The sequence below is a fragment of the Camelina sativa genome, chromosome 2 (assembly GCF_000633955.1).
Source record: "Camelina sativa cultivar DH55 chromosome 2, Cs, whole genome shotgun sequence".
NCBI lineage: Eukaryota > Viridiplantae > Streptophyta > Magnoliopsida > Brassicales > Brassicaceae > Camelina > Camelina sativa.
Genome location: NC_025686.1, coordinates 14,213,335 through 14,235,929, shown reverse-complemented (window position 1 = coordinate 14,235,929; position 22,595 = coordinate 14,213,335). Strand labels below are relative to the sequence as shown.

The 22,595-nt window shown below is 37.6% G+C and overlaps 5 protein-coding genes across 5 annotated transcripts in view; 3 read left to right on the top strand and 2 right to left on the bottom strand.

Moving 5' to 3' along the window:
• LOC104724597 overlaps nt 1-126 on the top strand; it is a 2,956-nt gene extending 2,830 nt beyond the window's left edge. Inside the window, exon 2 of the mRNA XM_010443127.2 lies at nt 41-126. The gene's annotated coding sequence lies outside the window, so the exon portion shown is untranslated. The remainder of the gene's footprint in view (nt 1-40) is intronic.
• LOC104724592 (probable protein S-acyltransferase 9) lies at nt 7,158-9,589 on the bottom strand. The gene is made up of 5 exons (XM_010443114.2): nt 9,300-9,589; nt 8,726-8,911; nt 8,321-8,620; nt 8,005-8,238; nt 7,158-7,917 (listed from the first exon to the last, which is right to left on the bottom strand). The coding sequence occupies exons 1-5, from the start codon at nt 9,336-9,338 to the stop codon at nt 7,438-7,440; spliced, it is 1,239 nt and encodes a 412-aa protein (XP_010441416.1). The 5' UTR covers nt 9,339-9,589; the 3' UTR covers nt 7,158-7,437.
• LOC104724584 (transcription factor bHLH145-like) lies at nt 9,877-11,874 on the bottom strand. Its single transcript, XM_010443100.2, has 3 exons — nt 11,548-11,874; nt 11,308-11,440; nt 9,877-11,186 (listed from the first exon to the last, which is right to left on the bottom strand). Exon 3 carries the CDS (start codon nt 11,165-11,167, stop codon nt 10,211-10,213), a length of 957 nt encoding a protein of 318 aa, XP_010441402.1. The 5' UTR covers nt 11,168-11,186; nt 11,308-11,440; nt 11,548-11,874; the 3' UTR covers nt 9,877-10,210.
• On the top strand, nt 15,404-17,983 carry LOC104724575 (serine/threonine-protein kinase STY8). The gene is made up of 6 exons (XM_010443089.1): nt 15,404-15,942; nt 16,563-16,684; nt 16,786-16,982; nt 17,063-17,237; nt 17,312-17,446; nt 17,539-17,983. The coding sequence occupies exons 1-6, from the start codon at nt 15,615-15,617 to the stop codon at nt 17,743-17,745; spliced, it is 1,164 nt and encodes a 387-aa protein (XP_010441391.1). The 5' UTR covers nt 15,404-15,614; the 3' UTR covers nt 17,746-17,983.
• LOC104751932 (nucleobase-ascorbate transporter 5-like) overlaps nt 19,048-22,595 on the top strand; it is a 5,929-nt gene continuing 2,381 nt past the window's right edge. Inside the window, exons 1-11 of the mRNA XM_019230492.1 lie at nt 19,048-19,135; nt 19,838-19,943; nt 20,424-20,521; nt 20,604-20,635; nt 21,199-21,343; nt 21,473-21,573; nt 21,655-21,730; nt 21,818-21,877; nt 22,023-22,207; nt 22,358-22,481; nt 22,536-22,558. Coding sequence (XP_019086037.1) covers nt 19,847-19,943; nt 20,424-20,521; nt 20,604-20,635; nt 21,199-21,343; nt 21,473-21,573; nt 21,655-21,730; nt 21,818-21,877; nt 22,023-22,207; nt 22,358-22,481; nt 22,536-22,558 — 941 coding nt within the window. The 5' untranslated portion in view covers nt 19,048-19,135; nt 19,838-19,846. The remainder of the gene's footprint in view (nt 19,136-19,837; nt 19,944-20,423; nt 20,522-20,603; nt 20,636-21,198; nt 21,344-21,472; nt 21,574-21,654; nt 21,731-21,817; nt 21,878-22,022; nt 22,208-22,357; nt 22,482-22,535; nt 22,559-22,595) is intronic.

The window sequence follows — 22,595 nt, the reverse complement described above, 5'->3', positions numbered from 1 at the left end:
TGCGGCCCTGGTGTCCGGCTTATCCTGTGTGTGCCACGAGGTCGGCAAGAAAGTGCAAGTGAGAACTTGGCTTATACAGACTTAACCGCCTGCTAGCTGAATGCGAGACTGGGCTCGGCTTTTTGGTGCGGATTATTTCACCGCTGCATCCATGAGGAACGCGTTCTAAATCGTTCCCTTGGCCAGAGGGTCGATGTATGAGCTGGACATCTCGCTAAGATGGACTCGTTCGAGAGAGCTCGTTTTAGTTTTGAAATGTTTAAACTTTTGTTTTTAATTTTTTGGTATAGATGCGCCTTTTGACGGGCTGCCTACATACCCTCAGAGAGGGATCAAGCCATTCGTAGTTCATACATTGTTGGACTAAGGGGGCTGCCTTAGTACGGGCTGCCTACGTACCCTCAGAGAGGGATCAAGCCCCACGGTGGGCGCCAATTGTTTGTACAGAGGATTGCACAACACTAAATAAATATCGATTTTGGGGGAAAGAGAAGTTTGTTCTTTTATTAACGATAAGAATTCGAGGTCGTCACTAAAACGAGTCAAGATCGTGCTCGTCAGTTCACAGGAGAACTGGCAAGTGAGTCACGACGAGCTCGGAAGCTAACGAGAATTATACAGGAAACAATAACTATGATTAGACACAAAGTTTTGCTCTCGGGGTATTGTACGTGAGTCTGATGGATATTCTCCAGTGAGTACTATTGCTTTATATAGCGGACTGTAGACCGAGGGTTTTCTAGGGTTTCCATCGTGAATTCCCGAGATTGCCCTTTACGAGTTACTAATGACTTTCATCCAATTTTGTCGGGCCGAAATCGCAATTATCTCGTCTTGTTGGGCCGAGTGGCATATTGGGCGCAGCCCATGTCCAACATCTTCTATCGACTCTGTTCCTTTTAATCGACGGAACCAGTGATGTTCTAGAGACCAAAATGTCGCCAAAGAAAAAAACCAGATCCATCACCTTGGATTTTGTTGTGTCTTCTCATTATCATATACCCCAGTATGTCTCTAGAATATTCAAAGCCTTCTCGTAGATTTCATTGCTTTCGTGGTATTGCAGGTTCTTGATCTTTTCGCCCTTCCTCATCTTCAATCTGCTGAGAGTAATGGTTCACGTCTCCTATGTTCCTCTCTGCCTCTCCAACCTTCAAAATGTTATCCAATCCATTCAGACACGCTGAGACGATCCTTGGATCTTGACATACCAGGAGATCACATAAAGATTTTATGCAGCCAAGCTCCACCAAGTACCTGAATCACACCAATGCAGATAGTGAATTAATGATCAATTAAAAAAACTACAAAAGAGAGAGAGAAGACAAGGACGACATACTTGATTTGATCATGAGAAGTACCTGAGGGCACATTTGAAATTTGCCCATACAGCTTCTTTCTTCATGTCCAATTCAGTATTTTGAGCCAGATTGACCAACCTTGGAATCAAATTTGCATCAATAACTGACTGTTATCACCAAGGGCAAAAGAAACACAAATAGGAAACAATTAGTCATATCAACAGAAGGGTAAATTTGTATATGTTTCTGCAACTACAACAATCAAAAACTGATGCACATGATAAAGCAACAAATTTACTTCTCACCTGAATTTGTTCTCTAAAGCCTGCAGTGATTCTTGAAATCGTCAAGAAAGTGTATTCCTTTATGATTTTGTCATAATTTCGAGTAAACAGGTCTGGAAAGAATTGGTACAGTTGATCACACACTGAAGAATAAGTTGAAAGAGGTTTATTCAGAGCACTTCATTGTTTGGTTACAGATTCTAATCAGTGAACATATAACAAAGCAAGCATTGAGTCCTCTCTACTAATAGGTGGTGTAGTGATATAAACATTCTAGAGACACTATGAAAATTGTTGGAATCAAACCTTTGATTAATGCCTAAACTTGAGTAAATAATCAGAGATTGAACAAAAGGTGAAGAAGATCGAAGAAGAAGATAGAGGAAGAAGAAGCGACGAGAATGAGGGAGAAGTAGTGGTAAAAAGGCTTTGGGCCATTAATATTGTAGTAAGCCCAAAATGCTAAGTGGATATTAGTGGTTTACAAAACTATAGGTTAAATGCTAAGTGTGGCATATATATATGATGTAAGGAGTATAATGAATCTTATCTAGAAAGTTTTAAGAAAACAAAAGAGCTAAGCGGGTGAAACCAAAAAGCGAACATGGTATCAGAGCTTGGTCAATCTTGGTGATCTTCAAGACTTAAGGGATTTGTATCTGTTGAAGGAATCATGGAGTCAAAGGGTAGTTCAATAGTAGAGAAGAAGAAGCAGTGTAAAATATGTAAGAAGTTCAATCATGGAGCAGAGAACTGTTACCTTACACGCCGATATGAAGTCCAGTTTGCCTCCAAACAATTCAGACCAAGGAGAGGGTGTTTTGTTTGTGGGAAACCTGGGCACTTTGGAAAAGACTGCAAAAGCAAACAGATATGTCAGAGTAACAAGAAACAACAAACTCAAGAAGAAGAGTCAGCCCTGTTTAACGCTGCTCACGTCGGAGAGGAAGTGAGTAGTGAAGAAGTATGGCTAATTGATAGCGGAGCAACTAACCACATGACCAAGGAAGAGAAACTTTTCACAACTATTGACAGGTCAGTCCATATTCCTATTAGGGTAGGAAATGGTGCTAGATTAATGACTGCTGGGAAAGGAAACGTCGAAGTAATAACAAAGCGAGGAATAAGAGTAATTAGAGATGTATTCCTTGTTCCAGGAATAGATAAGAATCTCCTAAGTATACCTCAGATGGTAAGAAATGGATACCAAGTGCTATTTGTGGGAAACAAATGCATAATTCATAACCAAAATGGAGATAAAATTGCTGAAGTAGAAATGGTGAGGAAGGCGTACACGTTGAGAATGCAAGTTGCTGAGGAAAGTGTGAGAATAGCAAGAGAAGAAAGCATATCAGAATTGTGGCACAAGAGATTGGGACACTCAGGCTTTCACAATTTACAAAACCTTCAAACAAATCAGATGGTAAAAGGGTTACCAAAGTTTAAGGTAATCCAGGATGTGTGTGAAGCTTGTGTTAAAGGGAAGCAATGTAGAGTAGAGTTCCCAAAGATGTCTGAGACCAAAAGTGCAGATGTGTTAGAACTGATTCACACTGATGTGTGTGGACCAATGCAGACACCTTCATGCAGTGGAAGTTTATATATTCTCACATTCACCGACGACTATTCACACATGGTGTGGGTCTACTTCTTGAAACTGAAGTCAGAAACTTTTGCCACATTCAGAAAATTCAAAAACTTGGTTGAAAATCAAACGGGAAAAAGGATTAAGAAGGTGAGATCAGACAGAGGAGGTGAATTCAAATCAGAGCAGTTCTCAAGGTACTTAGAAGAGAATGGAATTGAGAGACAATTCACAGTGGCATACTCACCTCAGCAAAATGGAATTGCTGAACGTCGAAATAGAACTCTGATGGATATGGCACGAAGCATGCTGAAGGACAAAGGAATGCCTGACAAGTTTTGGGCTGAAGCCACATTTACTGCTGCATATCTCCAAAACAGACTCCCTACAAAAGCCTTGGATCTTAAGACACCCCTTGAAGCTTGGAGTGGCCACAAGCCCTCAGTTGCCCACCTAAAGATATTTGGGTGCATATGTCATGCCTGGATCCCTGCAGCAAGAAGGAAGAAGCTTGATGACAGATCAGAAAAAGCTATACTCATGGGGTACAGCAGTGTGAGCAAGGGATACAGGATATATGTTCTAAGAACACAGAGGATAGAAGTGTCAAGAGACGTCATATTTGAAGAGACCAAAAGTTGGAATTGGGAAACCCACGAAGAAGTAAAGGAACAAAGAGAGGCGGTACCCAACAATATCAATACCAATCAGAAAACAAGTATTGAACAACAAAGAGAAAGGGACTCAAGGCCAGAAATCCAGTCAAGTGACAAAAATGAAAGAGGAAATGTTAGTCCCATACCTTTTCAACTAAGTGATAGTGCGCCAGAAGTGGGCAGCTCATCCCGAAAAATCCACAAAGTGAAGAAACTAAGTGAGATATATCGTGATGAAGAAGATGTAGGGAATGAAGCAAATCAGGTTGAAGAATCTTGCTACTTTACCTGGGAAGAGCCAACTACTTTTGATGAAGCCATGAGTAGCAAGGAGTGGAAGATTGCAATGGGTGATGAGATTTACATCATTAACAAGAATGAAACATGGGAACTGGTAAAAAGACCTACAGATAAGAAAGTTATATCAGTCAAATGGATATACAAGGTCAAATCAGATGAATGTGGTCAAATGAAGAAATTAAAGGCAAGACTAGTGGCAAGAGGGTTTACACAGACTTACGGGGAGGACTATGGTGAAACTTTTGCACCAGTTTCTAGACATGACACCATAAGGACCCTCATTGCTCTAGCTGCACAAAACAAGTGGAATCTGCATCAGATGGATGTCAAATCAGCCTTTCTAAATGGGGAAATTACTGAAGAAGTGTATGTGGAGCAACCACCAGGCTTTGAAATAGAGGGAGCAGAAAACAAAGTTTACAAACTAAAGAAGGCCCTATACGGCCTGAAACAAGCACCAAGAGCCTGGTACAGCAAAATCGATTCATACTTTGTGTCACAAGGGTGCAAAAGAAGTGATTGTGATGCAGCCATGTACACTCAAGAACTCGAAGGTGAAATCATGGTAATAAGCTTATATGTGGATGATCTTATTATTACAGGGAGTAACGAGGATATGATCAAGCAGTTCAAGTTAAATCTTAGTAAAGCTTTTGAAATGACTGACATGGGAAAACTCAAGTATTTTCTTGGGTTCGAGCTAACTTACATTGAAGGAGGAGTGTTTCTAAGCCAACAGAAGTATGCTAAACAGTTGCTGACCAAGTTTGGTATGGAGAACTGTAATAGCGTCAGCACTCCACTCTTGCCGAATGTGAAACGATATGATGATGGAGCTGAGCTACAAGATCCAAGAAAATATCGAAGTATGGTAGGGGGATTACTGTATCTTGCTGCGACGAGACCAGACCTTGCATTTGCAACATCTTACCTGTCAAGGAGCCTTTCAAATCCAAAAGAAGAAAACCTACAAGATGCTAAAAGAGTTTTAAAGTATGTGAAAGGAACAGTTGAGTATGGATTAAGGTTTCAAGAGATGCACCAAACTGAGTTGATTGGATTCTCTGATTTTGACTGGGCTGGTTGTAAGGAAGATATGCGTAGTACTACGGGAATGTGTTTCACCTTAGGAAGTGGAATGTTTACTTGGCAGACCCAGAAGCAGGACACAATCGCTCAATCCACTGCAGAGGCAGAATATATGGCATTGAGTGCGGCCACCAACCACGCAGTATGGCTGAAACGTTTACTGGGTGAATTGAAAGTAGACACCAACAAAGGAGTTCCCATTTACTGTGATAACACGTCGGCTATAGCGATTGGAAGAAATCCTGTTCAACACAGGAGAACTAAGCACATCCAGATTCGTTATCACATTGTTCGTGAAGCAGAAAAAGAAGGAGTGATTGACTTATGTTACTACAGTGGTGAAGAACAAATCGCCGACGTGCTGACAAAACCTCTTGGAACAAAACACTTTGAAGAACTCCGATCTAAACTGGGAGTGGTACCAAAACCGAACAAGCGATGTAGCATCGAAAAAGATCATGCTCAAACCACTATGGCTGAACCTGAGTTGCATGTCACCAAGAAAAATCATTCTATGGAAAATCAGCATAAACAGAAAAAGAATGGGATCGAGATGATTCTGGAAAAAGACACCAACTCGGGAAAGAAGTTGAAATCTTCAAGGGACGAGGTGATGACAAGAACAAGAGACTCACCGTTGAGCTACGCAGATGTTGTGAGGGGTGTGTCTCACATGGGAATCAAAATCAACAACAAAGATATGGAGGAAACAAAGATCAAATCTCAGCCTGGGAATTTAGAGATTAAATCAGAAGGTTTGAGAGGGAGTGTTGGAATCAAACCTTTGATTAATGCCTAAACTTGAGTGAATAATCAGAGATTGAACAAAAGGTGAAGAAGATCGAAGAAGAAGATAGAGGAAGAAGAAGCGACGAGAATGAGGGAGAAGTAGTGGTAAAAAGGCTTTGGGCCATTAATATTGTAGTAAGCCCAAAATGCTAAGTGGATATTAGTGGTTTACAAAACTATAGGTTAAATGCTAAGTGTGGCATATATATATGATGTAAGGAGTATAATGAATCTTATCTAGAAAGTTTTAAGAAAACAAAAGAGCTAAGCGGCTGAAACCAAAAAGCGAACAAAAATAATACGCTTTTGATAGTTTTATCACTTTGATAAACGATAACTCCACAAGATTGGACAAAATAAATGGAATATGAATTACATACTTGGATCTGGTGATTATATTTACTAACAATAGTGCCAATGATATGCAGTACAGGAATAAGCACAGATTGGGAAGGGTGTCTGCAAAAGAAAAAATGTTCTAGCAACGTTGGCTGCTTTCTTCTCTCTTCTTCGACCTCTCCAAAAGCAGTTAACGAAACCTTGTAGATAAATCTCAACTGAGAAGTGAAAGAGGCAGAGAACTTTTGCAATTGAGCAGAGCAAGATTGCAAACAAAAAAATGGTCAAGAAGCGGAAAACATGAAAAAACAGATTAATATAAAGAAGCGAACGAACAAACGGCTTTCTAGTTATCGTTATCAGAAAACCGGTTTGGTTTGATTGAATTTGGATTTAAAGCCGATTAAATCCAAATCAATTTAGTTTGGGTTTAACTCCGGTTTAATGAAACCCAGATGTTCAATCTTAGGCGGATCTGACGATCTCCCCCAAATCGGAGTAAAATTAGGGCTCATGGAGTCTTCTAACCTTACAACCGCCAACGCCAATGCCAGTGATGGGTTTTGGTTGGACCACAATCATAAGCACAAGTCTTGTTATCAATAACACTAATTTTGTTCTGCTCGACGATCATCTCTCCAGCTCTTATTTTCATGATTCGAAAACAGAGATCAAGAAAGGGATCAAAATTTTGTAATTAGCGTTTCAAGAATCTTTTCATAAAACATGCCAAAAACCAAATTGGTACGAAAAGAGTATTGTTATTAGAGAGAAAGAGAGATTTTTGAAATGAAGAATGTCACGTTTTGCCCCATTTAAAAAAAAAATGTGGTTCTGTTCTGTCTATTTGATAAGACTAAGAAATTATCACTTCAAAACATTTAAAGAAGTTGTAAAATTAAGCACTTAATTTTGGCCTCTACCCAAACTTTTACACTAAGCTTATTCACAGATACCCCCACCATAGTGTGTTGTCCACAACTCCCAAATCAAACCAAACCAATAAAATAATGAACAAAAAAAAAATTGAAAACGATAAAACTTAGTAAGAAAGCTTCAAAAGAATTACCCTGTTTACTTTTTACTACCATACTTCACCGTCCCTCCTCTGCAGCTGCATAGCTTCTACTTTCCCTGACTGAAGAAGACACATCAACTATATCTTCCTGTGCGTTGCTGCTTCTTGCTCCCCAGTTACCATGCCTAGCTTCTGATCGAATCGTCGGTGCTCTCTCACTAGACTCGACTCTCATAATGTCAATATCGATTTTTTGATGCCCTGAATCACTTCCATCTTCTACATTAGAACGTTGCTGTAGGTTCATAATATCTTCATCGATGTCTAGCTCGTCTTCCACCTTCTGACGCCGTTCCTCCCTATTTTCTCCTTCTGCTCGTTCCCATGTAGTAGCCAACCTAATATTCCTAGGAGATTCTTCTTTGACAAACGCTCTGAAGTCATTCCTCGACGGTTTACCTTTTGAGCAAAATATCTCAAAAAAATTGTTTGAACAGCCACGGTTATAAACGTTGATTCTATTGTCTGATCTGTACCGGAAATTCTCATACGTCGTCTGTAAAAAATTGTAATGTGAGGGTATATCAGATGGGACACAAATTATTACTGAATGAATGAATACTCAGAGCAGATTAAAACTAACCTGGTTTGTGGTAATGAGGTACAAGTGAAAACCAGTAAGCCCTCCAACAAACCACAGAGATATAAAGCAATATATCATCAACAAAACCGCCCAGGGTGATTCTCTCATTGCCCTCCACACAGTGCCTTGATGGTTATCCATCATAACTTTGACGTATAAAGCAGACATCGAAAATAGGTAGATGCAGAGAAGAGTTGCAGAGGAAACAAACATAAAGAAGTACCTATAGTTTCTCTGCCCACAACACACACACACAAACAATGTCAATATGTATCTACATATCTTCCTAGTTTAATATTGTTTTGAATAAGCTTACCACTCCAATGCATTGGCCAACCCAAGGGCAATGATGATCAAAACGCTCAACGCAGTTGTTGCAAATGGAACAATGGGAGCAACGAGGAGGCCGGTAAAGCATGCAGGTATCGCAATATTTAACTCTAACAGGAACACCATAAACCATGACTTCCTTGGTCCTAGGAATTTGAACAGTGGGTGTTTGTCTTCCATCACTTGATATAGTTGTATCATAGCATATCTCTTCCTCTGGCGGATGCATATTTCTTGGAACGATTCCAGGATCCCGCGCAGAAGTGATGAAGAGAAGGATCAGTACCTATCAAAACCAGTTATATGATTTATAGCATTAATGAAAGAAGAACAACACTGAACCAGCCCAAGTAATCAAATATCAAATGGGGTTTGGAAGAAGAAGACTTACAAAGACAGTAAGGAGAACTCCTGCCACTAAGAAGGCATGTCCAGCGTTGTTTGGTAAGAGCTCTTGGCGAAGATGTGTTGCAACAAATACAGAGAAGAAACAAACTGGAGTAACAATGAGCAGTATGGTAAAAGGAAGAGACCAAACATCTGGCCCAAATATCAATCTCCCACCAAATAAAAACTTCTGCAAAAGGAGAAATAAATGGAGAATGTAGATGATCATTGAGAAGAGAAAGCTCATGAATCAACAAATGTCGTAAAAATGTGGGATAACATTAGCCATAAAACCAAAGAGAATCTAACGAAATAAGACATTTAATCTCTCACTAGAGGCAATGATAACAAATGAGTTACATTATGTTACCAAAAGCTGATAAAAAATATTTGAAATTAACAAAAGGCAATCAAAACATTAAAGCCACCAGGATCTCTCATAAGCTCTCTAACGTAATCTAATTAGAAAACTTAACATGTCTTAGTGAACTCATAAAAATGTGGCCTTTAAGAAAAAACTTAAATAGAATTTCTTGAAAAAGAAAAAAGAGTAAAATCAAGAAGAAGAACCTCCTTACATTGCTTCCCTTCCAGGCTTCGAAGACCCGTCTGGCCATTAGAATCAGCGAACGGGATCAGAAGAGACTCCTCGCTACACGAATTGGAGGATCCTGCTGCGCCGATTCATTTCAGAATTGGAGGGAACCAAAACCTAATTTGCAGAACAAAAGTATGTGTAGTTTTGCGTGTGTGGTGTGATCTCTTCTCTCTCTCTCTATCTCTCTTTCTCTCACAGACTCACACAGACAAACAAAAGGCGTTTCGTGTTTCTGGATGATTGTTGTGTCTCCCGAGACGAACATTACGGTTTTGTTCCCTTTCTCTAATTCTTTTTTAATTACGTCGTCATTACATTAGTACTGTATTAACTTAACTTTAAATTGTCTTTATTCCCCCATGTTTTTTTATTAAACTGATCCACACCAGTTTTAGTTAAGACCGCTCCGGACCAAGAATCGCCGCCGAATTCGCGTTGAACCGGTGTTTGGTCTGGTTTGGGTAGGTGGAAAACCAGATTAATTTGTAATTTATTTGTAAACAATGAAAATGGTTATTGAACATCCTCTCTATTTATTAATTGGAACGACAACTATATTTAAAAACGGATAGAGTATAAACTTTCTAGACTCATCACCACTCTCTCATACAGTTAACAGTAATAAATCCATATCAACAAAATATTATAGAAACAGAAGAAGCAATTAATATTACATGATACAACAAACAGCTACACGACAATCCAAGCTGCGACTTAATCATCAACACAATATTCAATTTTCGTTCTTGCAACTCCGATCCACTACAATTTTTGGTTTATCTTCCAACGAGCAGCAAGCTGATCCCTTTGCATCTTGACAAGAGTACCACCTATTCAATATGTCTACTACTTTGTTTAGATAACAAAGTCTACTTCCCTCTTGCTGTTTTCTTAGATATCATGCAAATAAAGAGTCTCATGTCCTCGATTCTCGGCTTCCATCTTCAATGACTTGAGGTAATCAATAGCTCTATCGATCACTAAGATGGGGTCTACCAATTCTTCCCCGGGGACTATACTGCGCAAAAGGCTTACGGTCTCAAATATCTTCTCTTCTCCTATCTTGTTGATAGACGGCTTGGAACGTTTCAGAAAGCTAATCCCCGTATTGTCACAACTACCGCAGCTCGATTCATGGTCGTCAAGCATTTTCTCATTCGAGGCTTCAAGAACAGGCGCTGAGCTCTCGAGCATCTTTCTCTTTTTAGCTTGTAATGTTTGTCCATAGCTTTCAACATTAAATGTTTCTTCTTGGCCCCTATGGGCTGATGATACTACAGTGCTTGGGCTTGTAACCTCATCTTCTTCAGAACAATAGTCACTCTCGTCTTCGGAGTAAAGCAATGCATTTAGTTCTTCCGTGTCCTCCTTCAAATCCGGTTCGCTATTTCCTTGCATTCCTTGATAAACAAAAAAATCGTTGTTGCTTCTTTTGAGTTCTTCCTTCATATCAGGACAGGCAGGTTGTTTCAAGGTCTCAAAAGATTTCCGGATATCGGAAGTGAGTAGCAGAGTCGTCTTATCTCCTGACTGATCAAACACTAGGAACCTCTTCTGACTACATTGGCCCTCAACTTTACGTAGTATAACACCATCTACTTTAAGAGGCATCTGCTTCACCATACATTGATTTTGAGGAGGCAAGAACTGCTGCTGCAGGTGAGATGACCCATTAACCCAACCATAAGACTCGTTAAAATAGGACCCCCGAGTAGAAAACATGTCGGTGGTGTCGCCGCAGGTTTTAGATGTTAAGTTCAAGTCTTGCTTTCCAAGTTGAGACAAAGATATGGAAGACAATGAACTCAAACGCTGAGTAGGAAACCAGAAACCACGTTCTTGTCCCATCCAACACTAAACAAATCAACTGTCCAAAAAAAAAAAAAAAAACAGAGGACATTAACTCAAAACCAATCAGCTATCTAATCAAGAATGGGATGCCAAAAGAAAGAAACTTAAAGATCATGTGTGCCAAGTCTTCAACTTACCAATTAAAACGAATAAGCTTAATTCCCCTTCCCTCGAGAACACAACACGAATAGAAGACTTAGAATAACAATGACAGATATAGAGAGAGCTACTCTACGTGACGGGCTTCAACAACTGACGAAAATATTCAGCCTGCGACAACATCAAAGCCAAAAAAAGAATCAATAAAAAGAAAAAAGAAAAAAATGTATCCTGTTTGTAATAGTTAACTAGAACAAGAAACTGATTCAAACAAGAACCTGACAATCTTGGAGAGGTTGAAAGCATGCAATGACTCTAACTACGATGTTTCCTGCGATACCGTGTTCGTGTTTGAGTGTCCGAAATCTTGTCTGTCCGGCTGATTGACAAACCATAACTACTTTCTCACCAACTGGTTCCTTCCGTTAGTCTCCCAAAACAGAGTATCCAATAAGCACAAAGCAGGAAATAAGGCAAACGAAAAAACTCAAATAATTTGGCGGATGAAGCAAGGCAATGTGAAGAAAAAAGACGACCCCATTACTCAAAAAAAATTATGTGTATTTAAGAGATCTCAGTAATGGCGAAGAGAAGTGAGCGACACGAAGAAGATTATATAATCAAGAGAGAAGATGACGAAACTGACCTTGATCATAATAACACGGATGCGTGCGTGCGTGCGTTTAAAGTGTAGGTGTAGTGATGCCACAGTGTTTACCAAATCCAATAAGCTTTGTAAAATTTTATTCTTTTTCAGTTTTTTTGGTTTAAATGTTTTTGTTTTTTGTTTTTTTCAAGTGACACAACGATATCTCTATTTAAAACACTTGATTACATGTTGTAATAATCGTTCAAATTATTGTATTTTGAAGACTAACTAACTAGCATATGTAACGTTTGAATTCAAAGCACGAGTTTTTTCTAGCCATTTGTGGTCAAAGCATGTTTGAATTTATATAATAGACTCACTTTTGTCTTTGTTGCTTTGTTGGTTCCGTCCACGGTAAGAAAGAAAGAAACGGTGGTGAAAGTATCCAATGTGAAAGAAGAGGAAGATCCAATCATTCATTCCTCAATACTCGTTTGCAATGGCTTGACCGTTCAAACCCCCAAATCATTTGTCCTTTCACTTTTTTTAGTGCCTTTTTTGCACCCTCCATTTCCATCTTCTTTGGGTTTCACAATATGTTCTGTCTTCCCGTTTTGGTTGGTCTATTTTCATATGGATCTCCAAAAGTCTACCAAAGGGAAAAAATATAGCTATTGTACTTAGTAAAATACGATGGATTTTGTAAAGATGTGAGTATTAGGAGTACTGAATAATTTACTATTGAGATCATCAACTCGATGTTTATTCACATATTACCAATTCATAATATTTTTTGTTTTGAACAAAATAGGTAGATGTGTATTCAGTATCAGCCATACTACTGTATAAGCTAAGTCAGTGACCTAATGCATGGTAGATTATTTATCATATAAAAAGTTGGTGTCAAAATTATCTAAACTTATTCTAAATTGATCCTCAAAAGAAATAGACATGTTCTTCTTGTCAGAAAAATGGCACTTGCTAGTAATAATTATACCCGAATTTGTTTTTATTTGATAAGAAAAGAAATCTTAAATTACATTGATAGGTGTAGACGACCCATGATTTAGTAACCTGAACCAAATCTCTCACGTACAGATAAGTGAGATCCTGTTGCCCACAATCATACAAGCATAGTGCCATTTAATATTGACCACGCTATTGTATTATAAGATTATACAGAAACCATTAGGATAATATAAGTAATCCGTATAGTATAAATTAGGATTAAAATTAAAAGTAGATACACTTAATCCCTTACTGACTTTAATGGTGTGCAGGGGCCCAAAACAAACCCTCCACCGTTTCTATATGTCTTTAAGCAATCATATCGCTGGTCCACCATTTTTATCTTTCCCTTTTTTGCGTGGTTAAAGAAAATACTCACATAGTCACATATGCACGTATTTTAACTTGTATATTAAGGTCATAACACATACAAATTACAAACATATTAGAAAACACAGAACTGACTTAATATCAAGATCATGTAATCACATGTTGGACTGAGTGCTTACAAGTTACACAGTCTAGCTAGGCATCTATCTAGTTACATGGTCAGCCAGCACGGTCGTGCTTACACCATCTTCTACCTAAAGGCTACATGGTCATATATATACTCATATCCACAAATCTCTATTAAAAATTAAATGTTACATAACAATAACATGACTTCAAGTCTTCAAGCATGACTCATGACCTTTTTTTGTAATGGTTTTTAGAATATATTAAAATTTAATTTCCTTCTAAGTAAAGGAAGACACGCATGGGTGCTGAGCTGAAATTCTTTAATTCTTAGATAAAGCAATTAAGTGGGTTTATAATTAAGTATACGATTCTAGAGTTGTAGTTGAGGAGACGTACTGTTCAATTATTTCTTTTGAAATTATATAACTTAAAAAGCAAAATAAAAATAAAATATATTCTAACCCATATTTTCGACCTTTTGTGTTGTTTAGACCTTTTAATTTTGTTATGGTTCATGTAACAAGGAACATGAGATATTAAACTACATAAAAAAGGAGAAAAGAAGAAGAGCACCATGAGTTATATATGTGATGCTTTAATTATTTGAAGAGAATACATATATAATATTGAACGATGAAGAAGAATAGTGAAGGCTTTGGTGGGGACAACAAACAATGGATTGGAGCCATTTGGTACGTGGATTCTCCAACAAAATCATCCACGCTTCAAGCAATTTAAAGCAACCAATATATACACTTAACCACCACTCTAAAATTTCATTCCTCAGTACTCAAGTCAATTCATTTTTATAATGTATCCTATACGTATAAGTATATGTATAACTACAGATATATATGGTTCTATACGTCTCAAAAATAAGAAGATATAGACATGGTTGGGTCCATTTTTCATTTTACTCCAAATAGAACAATACATTCAGGAGAATAGTTTTTTGCTTTCTTAAATCTAGTGTATCTCCTAGGATTTTAGCCTTTTGGTCTCTGTCTTTGGTGTAAGGGTTTGTCCTCCTTCGTTATGGGTTTGAAATTCTCTGTGTTGTATTGGTGCTTTTAGTTTCCCTTCCATAGAGTTTAAGACTCCAGGAACATATCTGTCGTCCGCTGGCTTTAGCTTCCCTCGTTTGGGCGTTTGTATTCCTCCTGAGTTCCAAAACAAGATCAATAATATAATTTAGATGACAAAAAAAAAAAAAAAAGAACAATACATAGTGGATTTCGGGACTTGGTCTACTTAAATTCATAGCATCATGGAACACAAACTGAGTTTTTACTAGCATGCCTAATCGTTTAAACATGCCACTACCGGTTTCTTCATGTTGATCAAATCAAATGAGAACGATAGGCTTATGGATCTCCCTATCGTGTAGGATAAAATAACTTATTTCTATATATACATAGGCTATCAAATGATACAAATGACTCACTATAGAAATTGATAGAAATATTTCCATCAAAACAAAGTGTCAATACAAATGAGTAACTTATCTAATTGATTCTAAAAGTGTCGATACAAATTAATGCGTCGATTATATAGACTGTCAGAAATATATCCATCAATTATAAAAGTGTCAATAAAAAATGAGTAACCCATCATTTATCTAACTGATTCTAAAAGTGTCTATACAAATTAATGAGTGGATTATAGAAACCGATATAAATATATCCATCAATTATATAATAAATTATGCTATTATATCGATGATCAGGAATGATATAGATATAATGACAGTCGACATTTCAAACCGATTTAGATAGTTTGTGTTTGTTGATGTACATATGGCACCAAGAGAATCGAAATTCACACTCAAATCTCTTCTAGTCTTCTTTGTTAGGAACAAGAATTCCACTAGAATCAAAATGACCATTGTAAATGGGCCGAACATTTATAAAAATGGGCTGAACATTCTAAACTTAATAATATCCTAGTCAAACAAATAATGGTTGGTACACTTTAAATTAATAATAAGTAGATTTTTTTCTCTTTATATTTTTTTTTGGATATACACAACAAAATACTATTTTATTAGACGAAAATAAAAGAGGAAAAAAATAAATGTAAATACAGATACATTTGCGTCGAGGCAAGACCATGTGCTCAATCACATGCGGTCTTCTTCTCTTCTCTTTCTCTTCTTCCGTTTCCTTATTAATTTTTTTTTTTTTTTTTCTAATTTTCCTCTGCGTTTGATTGTATCTGAGAAAAGACGAATCGAACAAACAAGTACCAACAAAAGAAGATTCAAGGGATCTTTTTAATCAAGAAGAAAACATGAAGGAAGGCAAAGATGGGTTTGTTCGAGCAGATCAGATTGATCTGAAAAGCTTAGACGAGCAACTAGAGAGACACTTGAGCAGAGCTTTGACTTTAGAGAAGAACAAAAAGAGAGATGAAGAAGACTCAACCGCCGTAGCCATAGGTGGTGGCTCCGCTTCTTCTTCCCCTGTCGCTGCTCTTAACGGCGGTGGTTTCGTTGGGAAGAGGAAACATAGACTTGAGTGGGAGATCGATCCTACTAAACTCATCATCAAGACTGTTCTTGCACGTGGCACATTTGGTACCGTTCATCGTGGTATCTACGATGGTCAAGATGTTGCCGGTTAGTCACTTCACCTAACCCGTCGTTCTAGCTTCTCTTCTTAATTAACCTTTTCACTGTCCGCAATTTTTTAGTGTAAAGTCTCCAACTTTAGCATTAGATTCTTCGATTGCTAGATTCTTACGGTTGATCAGACTAATTCTATTACTACATTTGTACTTCAATTGTCGGATCCGAACAGTTGTGGTTCTATGTTCGTGTCTTTTTTTTTCTTTTTTACCATGAAACTTAAAGTTTGGATTTTTATGATTGAAATTGTTGAGAGTTGAAGAGTGTTGTTTTAGTTTTTTTTTTTTTTTTGGGTTTTTCTTTAGTGGGTAGAAGCAATTTCTTGTGATCTCCGTGAAGCCGACACGGGTTTTGCCATCATAGTGTTTCAGAGCTGGTTGAAAGGTCCAATTGGATAATTTATGATTCTTTGCTTTGTGGATCTTTCATGTGATTCCAGCTGTTGTTGTCTCAATCTCTTTTTTCTCTTACATTTAATTTTAAAGGAAAAAAAAAAGATATATATGAAAGAATAATTTGAATGGGTAGTAGTAAATTAAGGAGCTTTTTACTGTAATTGAATTTGTAAAAGTGAAAGACTGAGCTAATCATTGTGGTGAAAAAATGAGCAGTGAAGCTACTTGATTGGGGTGAAGAAGGTCACAGGTCAGAAGCTGAGATTGTGTCTTTGAGATCAGATTTTGCTCAGGAGGTTGCTGTTTGGCATAAATTGGATCATCCTAATGTTACTAAGGTTCCATATTTTTTTACTTCTGTTTATTTTCTTTTACCATTGTTAGAGATATTGAGGAAACAAAATAAGATTTGGTGTCATCAATGAATGAAATTTTGCAGTTTATAGGAGCTACAATGGGTGCATCAGGCTTACAGTTGCAAACAGAGAGTGGTCCATTAGCAATGCCAAACAATATCTGTTGTGTTGTTGTTGAATATCTTCCAGGTGGTGCTTTAAAATCTTACCTGATCAAGAACAGAAGAAGAAAACTAACATTTAAAGTTGTCGTTCAGCTCGCTCTTGATCTCGCTAGAGGGTATATTATATGATCTTCGTATACTAGTATTTAAAACAAGAAGCTTGTCTTTACACTTATTGTTGTTATGTTGCTTTTAGGTTGAGTTACCTTCATTCGCAGAAGATTGTTCACCGAGATGTAAAGACTGAGAACATGTTGTTAGATAAAACTCGGACTGTCAAAATCGCGGATTTTGGAGTTGCGAGAGTTGAAGCTTCTAACCCTAATGATATGACAGGAGAGACTGGCACACTTGGCTACATGGCCCCTGAGGTACTAACGACACAATGCATCTTCAAGTTTGGCAACCAAAACCCAATTTTTATACTAATCAACTTTGCTTGCAGGTTCTCAATGGAAACCCGTATAATCGAAAATGCGATGTATACAGTTTCGGGATCTGCTTATGGGAGATATATTGCTGTGACATGCCTTACCCTGACCTAACTTTCTCTGAAGTCACTTCAGCCGTCGTCCGCCAGGTATAGTTATTAGTCAGACTTGTTATATAACAGTTGATACCATTCAACTTAAGCACATATTTATATGCAATATGTTGTTATGATCAATGCAGAACCTGAGACCCGATATACCGAGGTGTTGCCCGAGCGCACTTGCAGCTGTGATGAAACGATGTTGGGATGCAAATCCAGACAAGAGACCAGAGATGGACGAGGTTGTACCGATGTTGGAGAGTATTGACACAACCAAGGGAGGAGGGATGATCCCTAACGATCAGCAGCAGGGTTGTCTATGCTTCCGAAGGAAACGTGGTCCTTAGAGACCAATCTAAGATCATTCGAAACTCAAGATTTGTGTCTTTGTTTTTTCTTATTTTTCTTTTTCTAAATCCAGAAGAAGAAAAAATGGAAAAGGCTTGTTAGGGCTTTTTAATGGTTGCTAAAATTTACAGAAAAAAGTATGATTTGGTTTCCATATTCTTCAACATTTCTTGTTTTGCTCTATTTGTGAGAGTTTCGTATTAAATATTAATGGTCAAGTATAACATCATCAACTAATCATATATTTTACATAGTTTTTTTTTGTCTTAACGGGCAACAAAAAAAGGAACATCCTCGTGCGAGATCCAGTCTGAAATGGTGGCACATACATCAAAGAAGAGAAGGACATGACTTCCTACAAAAATGGTCAAGTAACACGGCCATAAAAAATGTTACATAAACCTTCAGAATTTTGGTGTATAATGTATGTCTCAAAAGCCGACCACACATGGTCATCGTTAGTCATTTTAATTATAATCCACGTCGTAAATCTCAATCACAAGTCCAACTGTTTTCCTACTTCCTTAATGATAAACATCTCGATCCCCATAGGACCATTAGGTCGGAAACAACTTCCCTTTCAAACCCATTAAAAAGAGATTGGTTAGACTCATTATATATATGACATATTAATGTAGATAGAGCAGAAGAGGAGCATGTATGTAAGCTTTGCTGGTTCCAAATATGTAGACTTATTTGGAGCCATGCTTACCAACCATCCTTAGATAGTTGAAGAAGAATCGCAAGTGGTAATTCTTCACTAGATTGTTGTGTTCTCTAGAAATGTGCTCCTGGAGGTTTTGTCACTATCTTAAAACGTTAATACGAGGAAAAAAAAACCTTCTCGTATGTTCGTAGCTGTCCCTGTAAATCTAATTACAAACAAAAGAAAATGACCCCTTTACTATCAACTATTCAACCCTGAACAAGTAGATCTAGTTAGATTAAAGACCAGAAAACGTCCCATAACATTAATAAATATAGATAGAGACTTGAGACTAATAATGTTTCTTTAGAAGTCTAGCGATTTAGAACACAGGTTATAATAGCAGTTGGCGACACCACAATGAAACATGTACATCATTCATTGATTCATTGCCAAAAAAAATGAACCAAGTATTGGCTTCATTCATTTTGTCAAAATTTGAAAATTAATAAGAAATGCGTTGGGTAACTAATCAAATTAATATTAAGAGTAAGGACAGGTAAGAGGTTGTTTTCGTGGTGACGTCAGTCGGTGCACAAGTAACGCTGATATAACCAAACGTAGACAACTGTCCTCTCTCTGCTCCTTCCTCCTCAAGCCTCTTCACTCCTTTCTTTCTTCTTCTTCTTCTAGTTTTACACTTTTACTCCTCCAAGTTTCCTCTGCTTCTTCTTCTTCACAAGGTTTCTTCTTCTCTCTCTCTCTCTATACTCGGTTTAGCTTAAAAAGTGAGGTCTTTTTCTTGGGGCTTTGTTCTATGTTTCGCCTTTTCTACCATTTATAAGCTTCTTGAGCTCAAAATTTCGTAGCTTTTACTTATTCTGTGATTTGGGTTTCATTCACCTTTCGGGTTAGTGTAGTTTTTGGGTGTAAAGTTTTGGTTTTTTTTTTATCTTTTGTTGCATCTGTGGGTTTAGCTCAAAAGGAGGTCTTTTACCTGGGTTTTTGCTTGTTGAGCCTCAAATTTCGTGACTTTTTCTTCTTCTGAGGTTTGGGTTTCAGTCACTTTCTCGGTTTATGATGTTTTTTGGTGTAAAGTTTTGATTTTTAATCTTTTCCTGCAACTGTGGGTTTAGCTCAAGACGACTGGGTTCTTGTTTTCTGCTTCTTAAGCTTCAAATTTCGTGACTTTTGCTTCTTCTGTGAATTAGGTTTCAGTCACTTTCTCGGTTTGTGAAGTTTTTGGTGTAAAGTTTTAGTCTTTAGCTTTTTGTTGCAACTGTGGGTTTAGCTCAAGACGAGTTCTTTTGTCCTGGATTCTTGTTTGTTTGCTTGTGGAGCTTCAAGTTTCGTAATTTTTTGCATCTTCTGTGATTTGGGTTTCAGTCACTTTCTCGGTTTGTGAAGTTTTTGGTTTAAAAGTTTTGGTTTTTTATTTGTTGCAGAGGTTGAAGATGTCAGCACCGAAATCGGGTGGTGATCCAGCGCCACATCCGCCGAAAGAGCAGCTTCCGGATATCTCTTACTGCATCACAAGTCCTCCTCCATGGCGTTAGTTTTCTCTTCTTTGCCTCTATACCTAAAACGTTTGACTTCTAGTTATTGTTCTTAGCATATCCCTACCTTTGGAGCCTTGTTGTGACTGATTAGATTGTTCGATTGTTACCTTTTCTGAAAGTGGCTCTTATTTGGGTATCATTACTTTTTTCCTTTTTGTTGCAACGTGAGGATTAGATTCTTACTTTTCTCTTTAATGATTATTCCTTTTTTGCCTTAAGAATCTTCTCCTAGGTGTTTTGGTGGATTATTCTCTGTTAACAATGGAGAATACACTTAACCACCCTTGCTTTTTTGGTTAAACCGTTTCTTTGTTTAATATGTAGCATCTTCTGGACTCACTTCTTCAAAATTAGGAAGTGATCTGTTTAAGGAACTAATTGAAACTTAATTGAGTAATTCTTGTTTGAATATTAGGTTTTGAGCTTCTTATTTAGTAAATGTGAGACTTAGAGTTTATGCTTTAACTTTCAGCCGAGGCTGTTCTGCTTGGGTTTCAGCACTACCTAGTGATGCTTGGAACAACAGTTTTGATTCCATCTGCTCTTGTTCCGCAAATGGGAGGTGGAAATGTAAGGCTCTTTCTTAGTATAATAGTTGTTCAAATGATACCTTTCAGTCTTTTATTGCTGCTGAATTTATGATTTCTGGCAGGAAGAGAAGGCGAAGCTGATTCAGACAATACTNTGGGTATCATTACTTTTTTCCTTTTTGTTGCAACGTGAGGATTAGATTCTTACTTTTCTCTTTAATGATTATTCCTTTTTTGCCTTAAGAATCTTCTCCTAGGTGTTTTGGTGGATTATTCTCTGTTTAACAATGGAGAATACACTTAACCACCTTTGCTTTTTTAGTTAAAACGTTTCTTTGTTTACTATGTACTATGTAGCATCTTCTGGACTCACTTCTTCAAAGTTAGGAAGTGATCTGTTTGAGGAACTAATTGTAACTTAATTGAGTAATTCTTGTTTGAATATTAGACTTTGAGCTTCTTATTTAGTAAATGTGAGACTTAGAGTTTATGCTTTAACTTTCAGCCGAGGCTGTTCTGCTTGGGTTTCAGCACTACCTAGTGATGCTTGGAACAACAGTTTTGATTCCATCTGCTCTTGTTCCGCAAATGGGAGGTGGAAATGTAAGGCTCTTTCTTAGTATAATAGTTGTTCAAATGATACCTTTCAGTCTTTTATTGCTGCTGAATTTATGATTTCTGGCAGGAAGAGAAGGCGAAGCTGATTCAGACAATACTGTTTGTAGCTGGATTGAACACGTTGCTCCAAACAGTGTTTGGAACTAGACTACCTGCTGTGATTGGAGCATCGTATACATTTGTCCCAGTTACAATCTCAATCATGCTTTCTGGGAGATTTAACGACGTTGCAGATCCAGTTGAAGTTCGTAACTTACACTTATTTTCCTATTCATTTCTGTTTTATCTCTTTGGTCTACTGTTATTATCAATAGCTTCTCTTTACCTTGATCATTAGTTTACTTTATAATACCATTTTTTGATGCCTTATCAGCGATTTAAGAGGATCATTCGGGCAACCCAAGGTGCTCTAATAGTTGCGTCAACTCTTCAAATAATTATTGGCTTCAGTGGCCTTTGGCGTACTGTTGTAAGGTCAGTCTTTGAGCTGCGTCAGACTCAATTCTTGTTCCATTGCGTGGTCAAGAATATGTCAATGAGTTTCTGTTATTTCAGGTTCTTAAGTCCTCTCTCTGCTGCTCCTCTTGTTGGATTAGTTGGTTATGGCCTGTACGAGTTAGGTTTTCCTGGTGTAAGTCATCTTGTTCTGTAAATAGGAAGTCCAAAACGAAATAATATTTAAACTATTGGAATCTTAATTCTTTGTTATTTCGGCCAGGTTGCTAAGTGCATCGAGATTGGACTTCCGGGGCTTATTATTCTTATACTTATATCACAGGTAATTGTAGCTACAGATTCATAACTGGTAGTAATTTGCTGCCAGCTCTTCTGTTCCCACTTCATAAGTTACTTATCCAATATGTTCTTTCCAGTAGTGTTTGATGTTTCTTATTGTCTGGTCATACTCTTTGTTGGTATTGCAGTATATGCCCCATATTATAAAGGGAGGAAAACATGTCTTTGCTCGGTTTGCTGTCATATTTTCTGTGGCGATAGTATGGCTTCTTGCTTTCTTTCTTACAATCGGTGGAGCCTATAATGGTGTTGGGACAAATACTCAAAGAAGCTGTCGGACTGATCGTTCTGGGCTCATAAGTTCTGCTCCATGGTAAGATTACAGCACATGGTTTGGACATTATATGTCTCGATGAGTTATATCTAGCAAGAAAGTCATATTTTTAAATGAGTTCTCAGTGATTACAAAATCAAATGTAATGCTTAAGTGTGGCTTACCATTATGGGTTTACTCATTGTGCAGGATAAGAGTTCCATGGCCATTCCAGTGGGGAGCACCATCGTTTGATGCCGGTGAAGCCTTTGCCATGATGATGGCTTCTTTTGTTGCTCTTGTTGAGGTTTGTTTCACTCATCTTCACCGTGTGTAAATTAGATTGCATAAATATTACTGATGTGCTAGATAAGGGAACTTAGATCAGTTGGTTAAGGCATTAATATCCATGTATATATAAAGTCTGTTTCTTCCATGTTTAAACTGC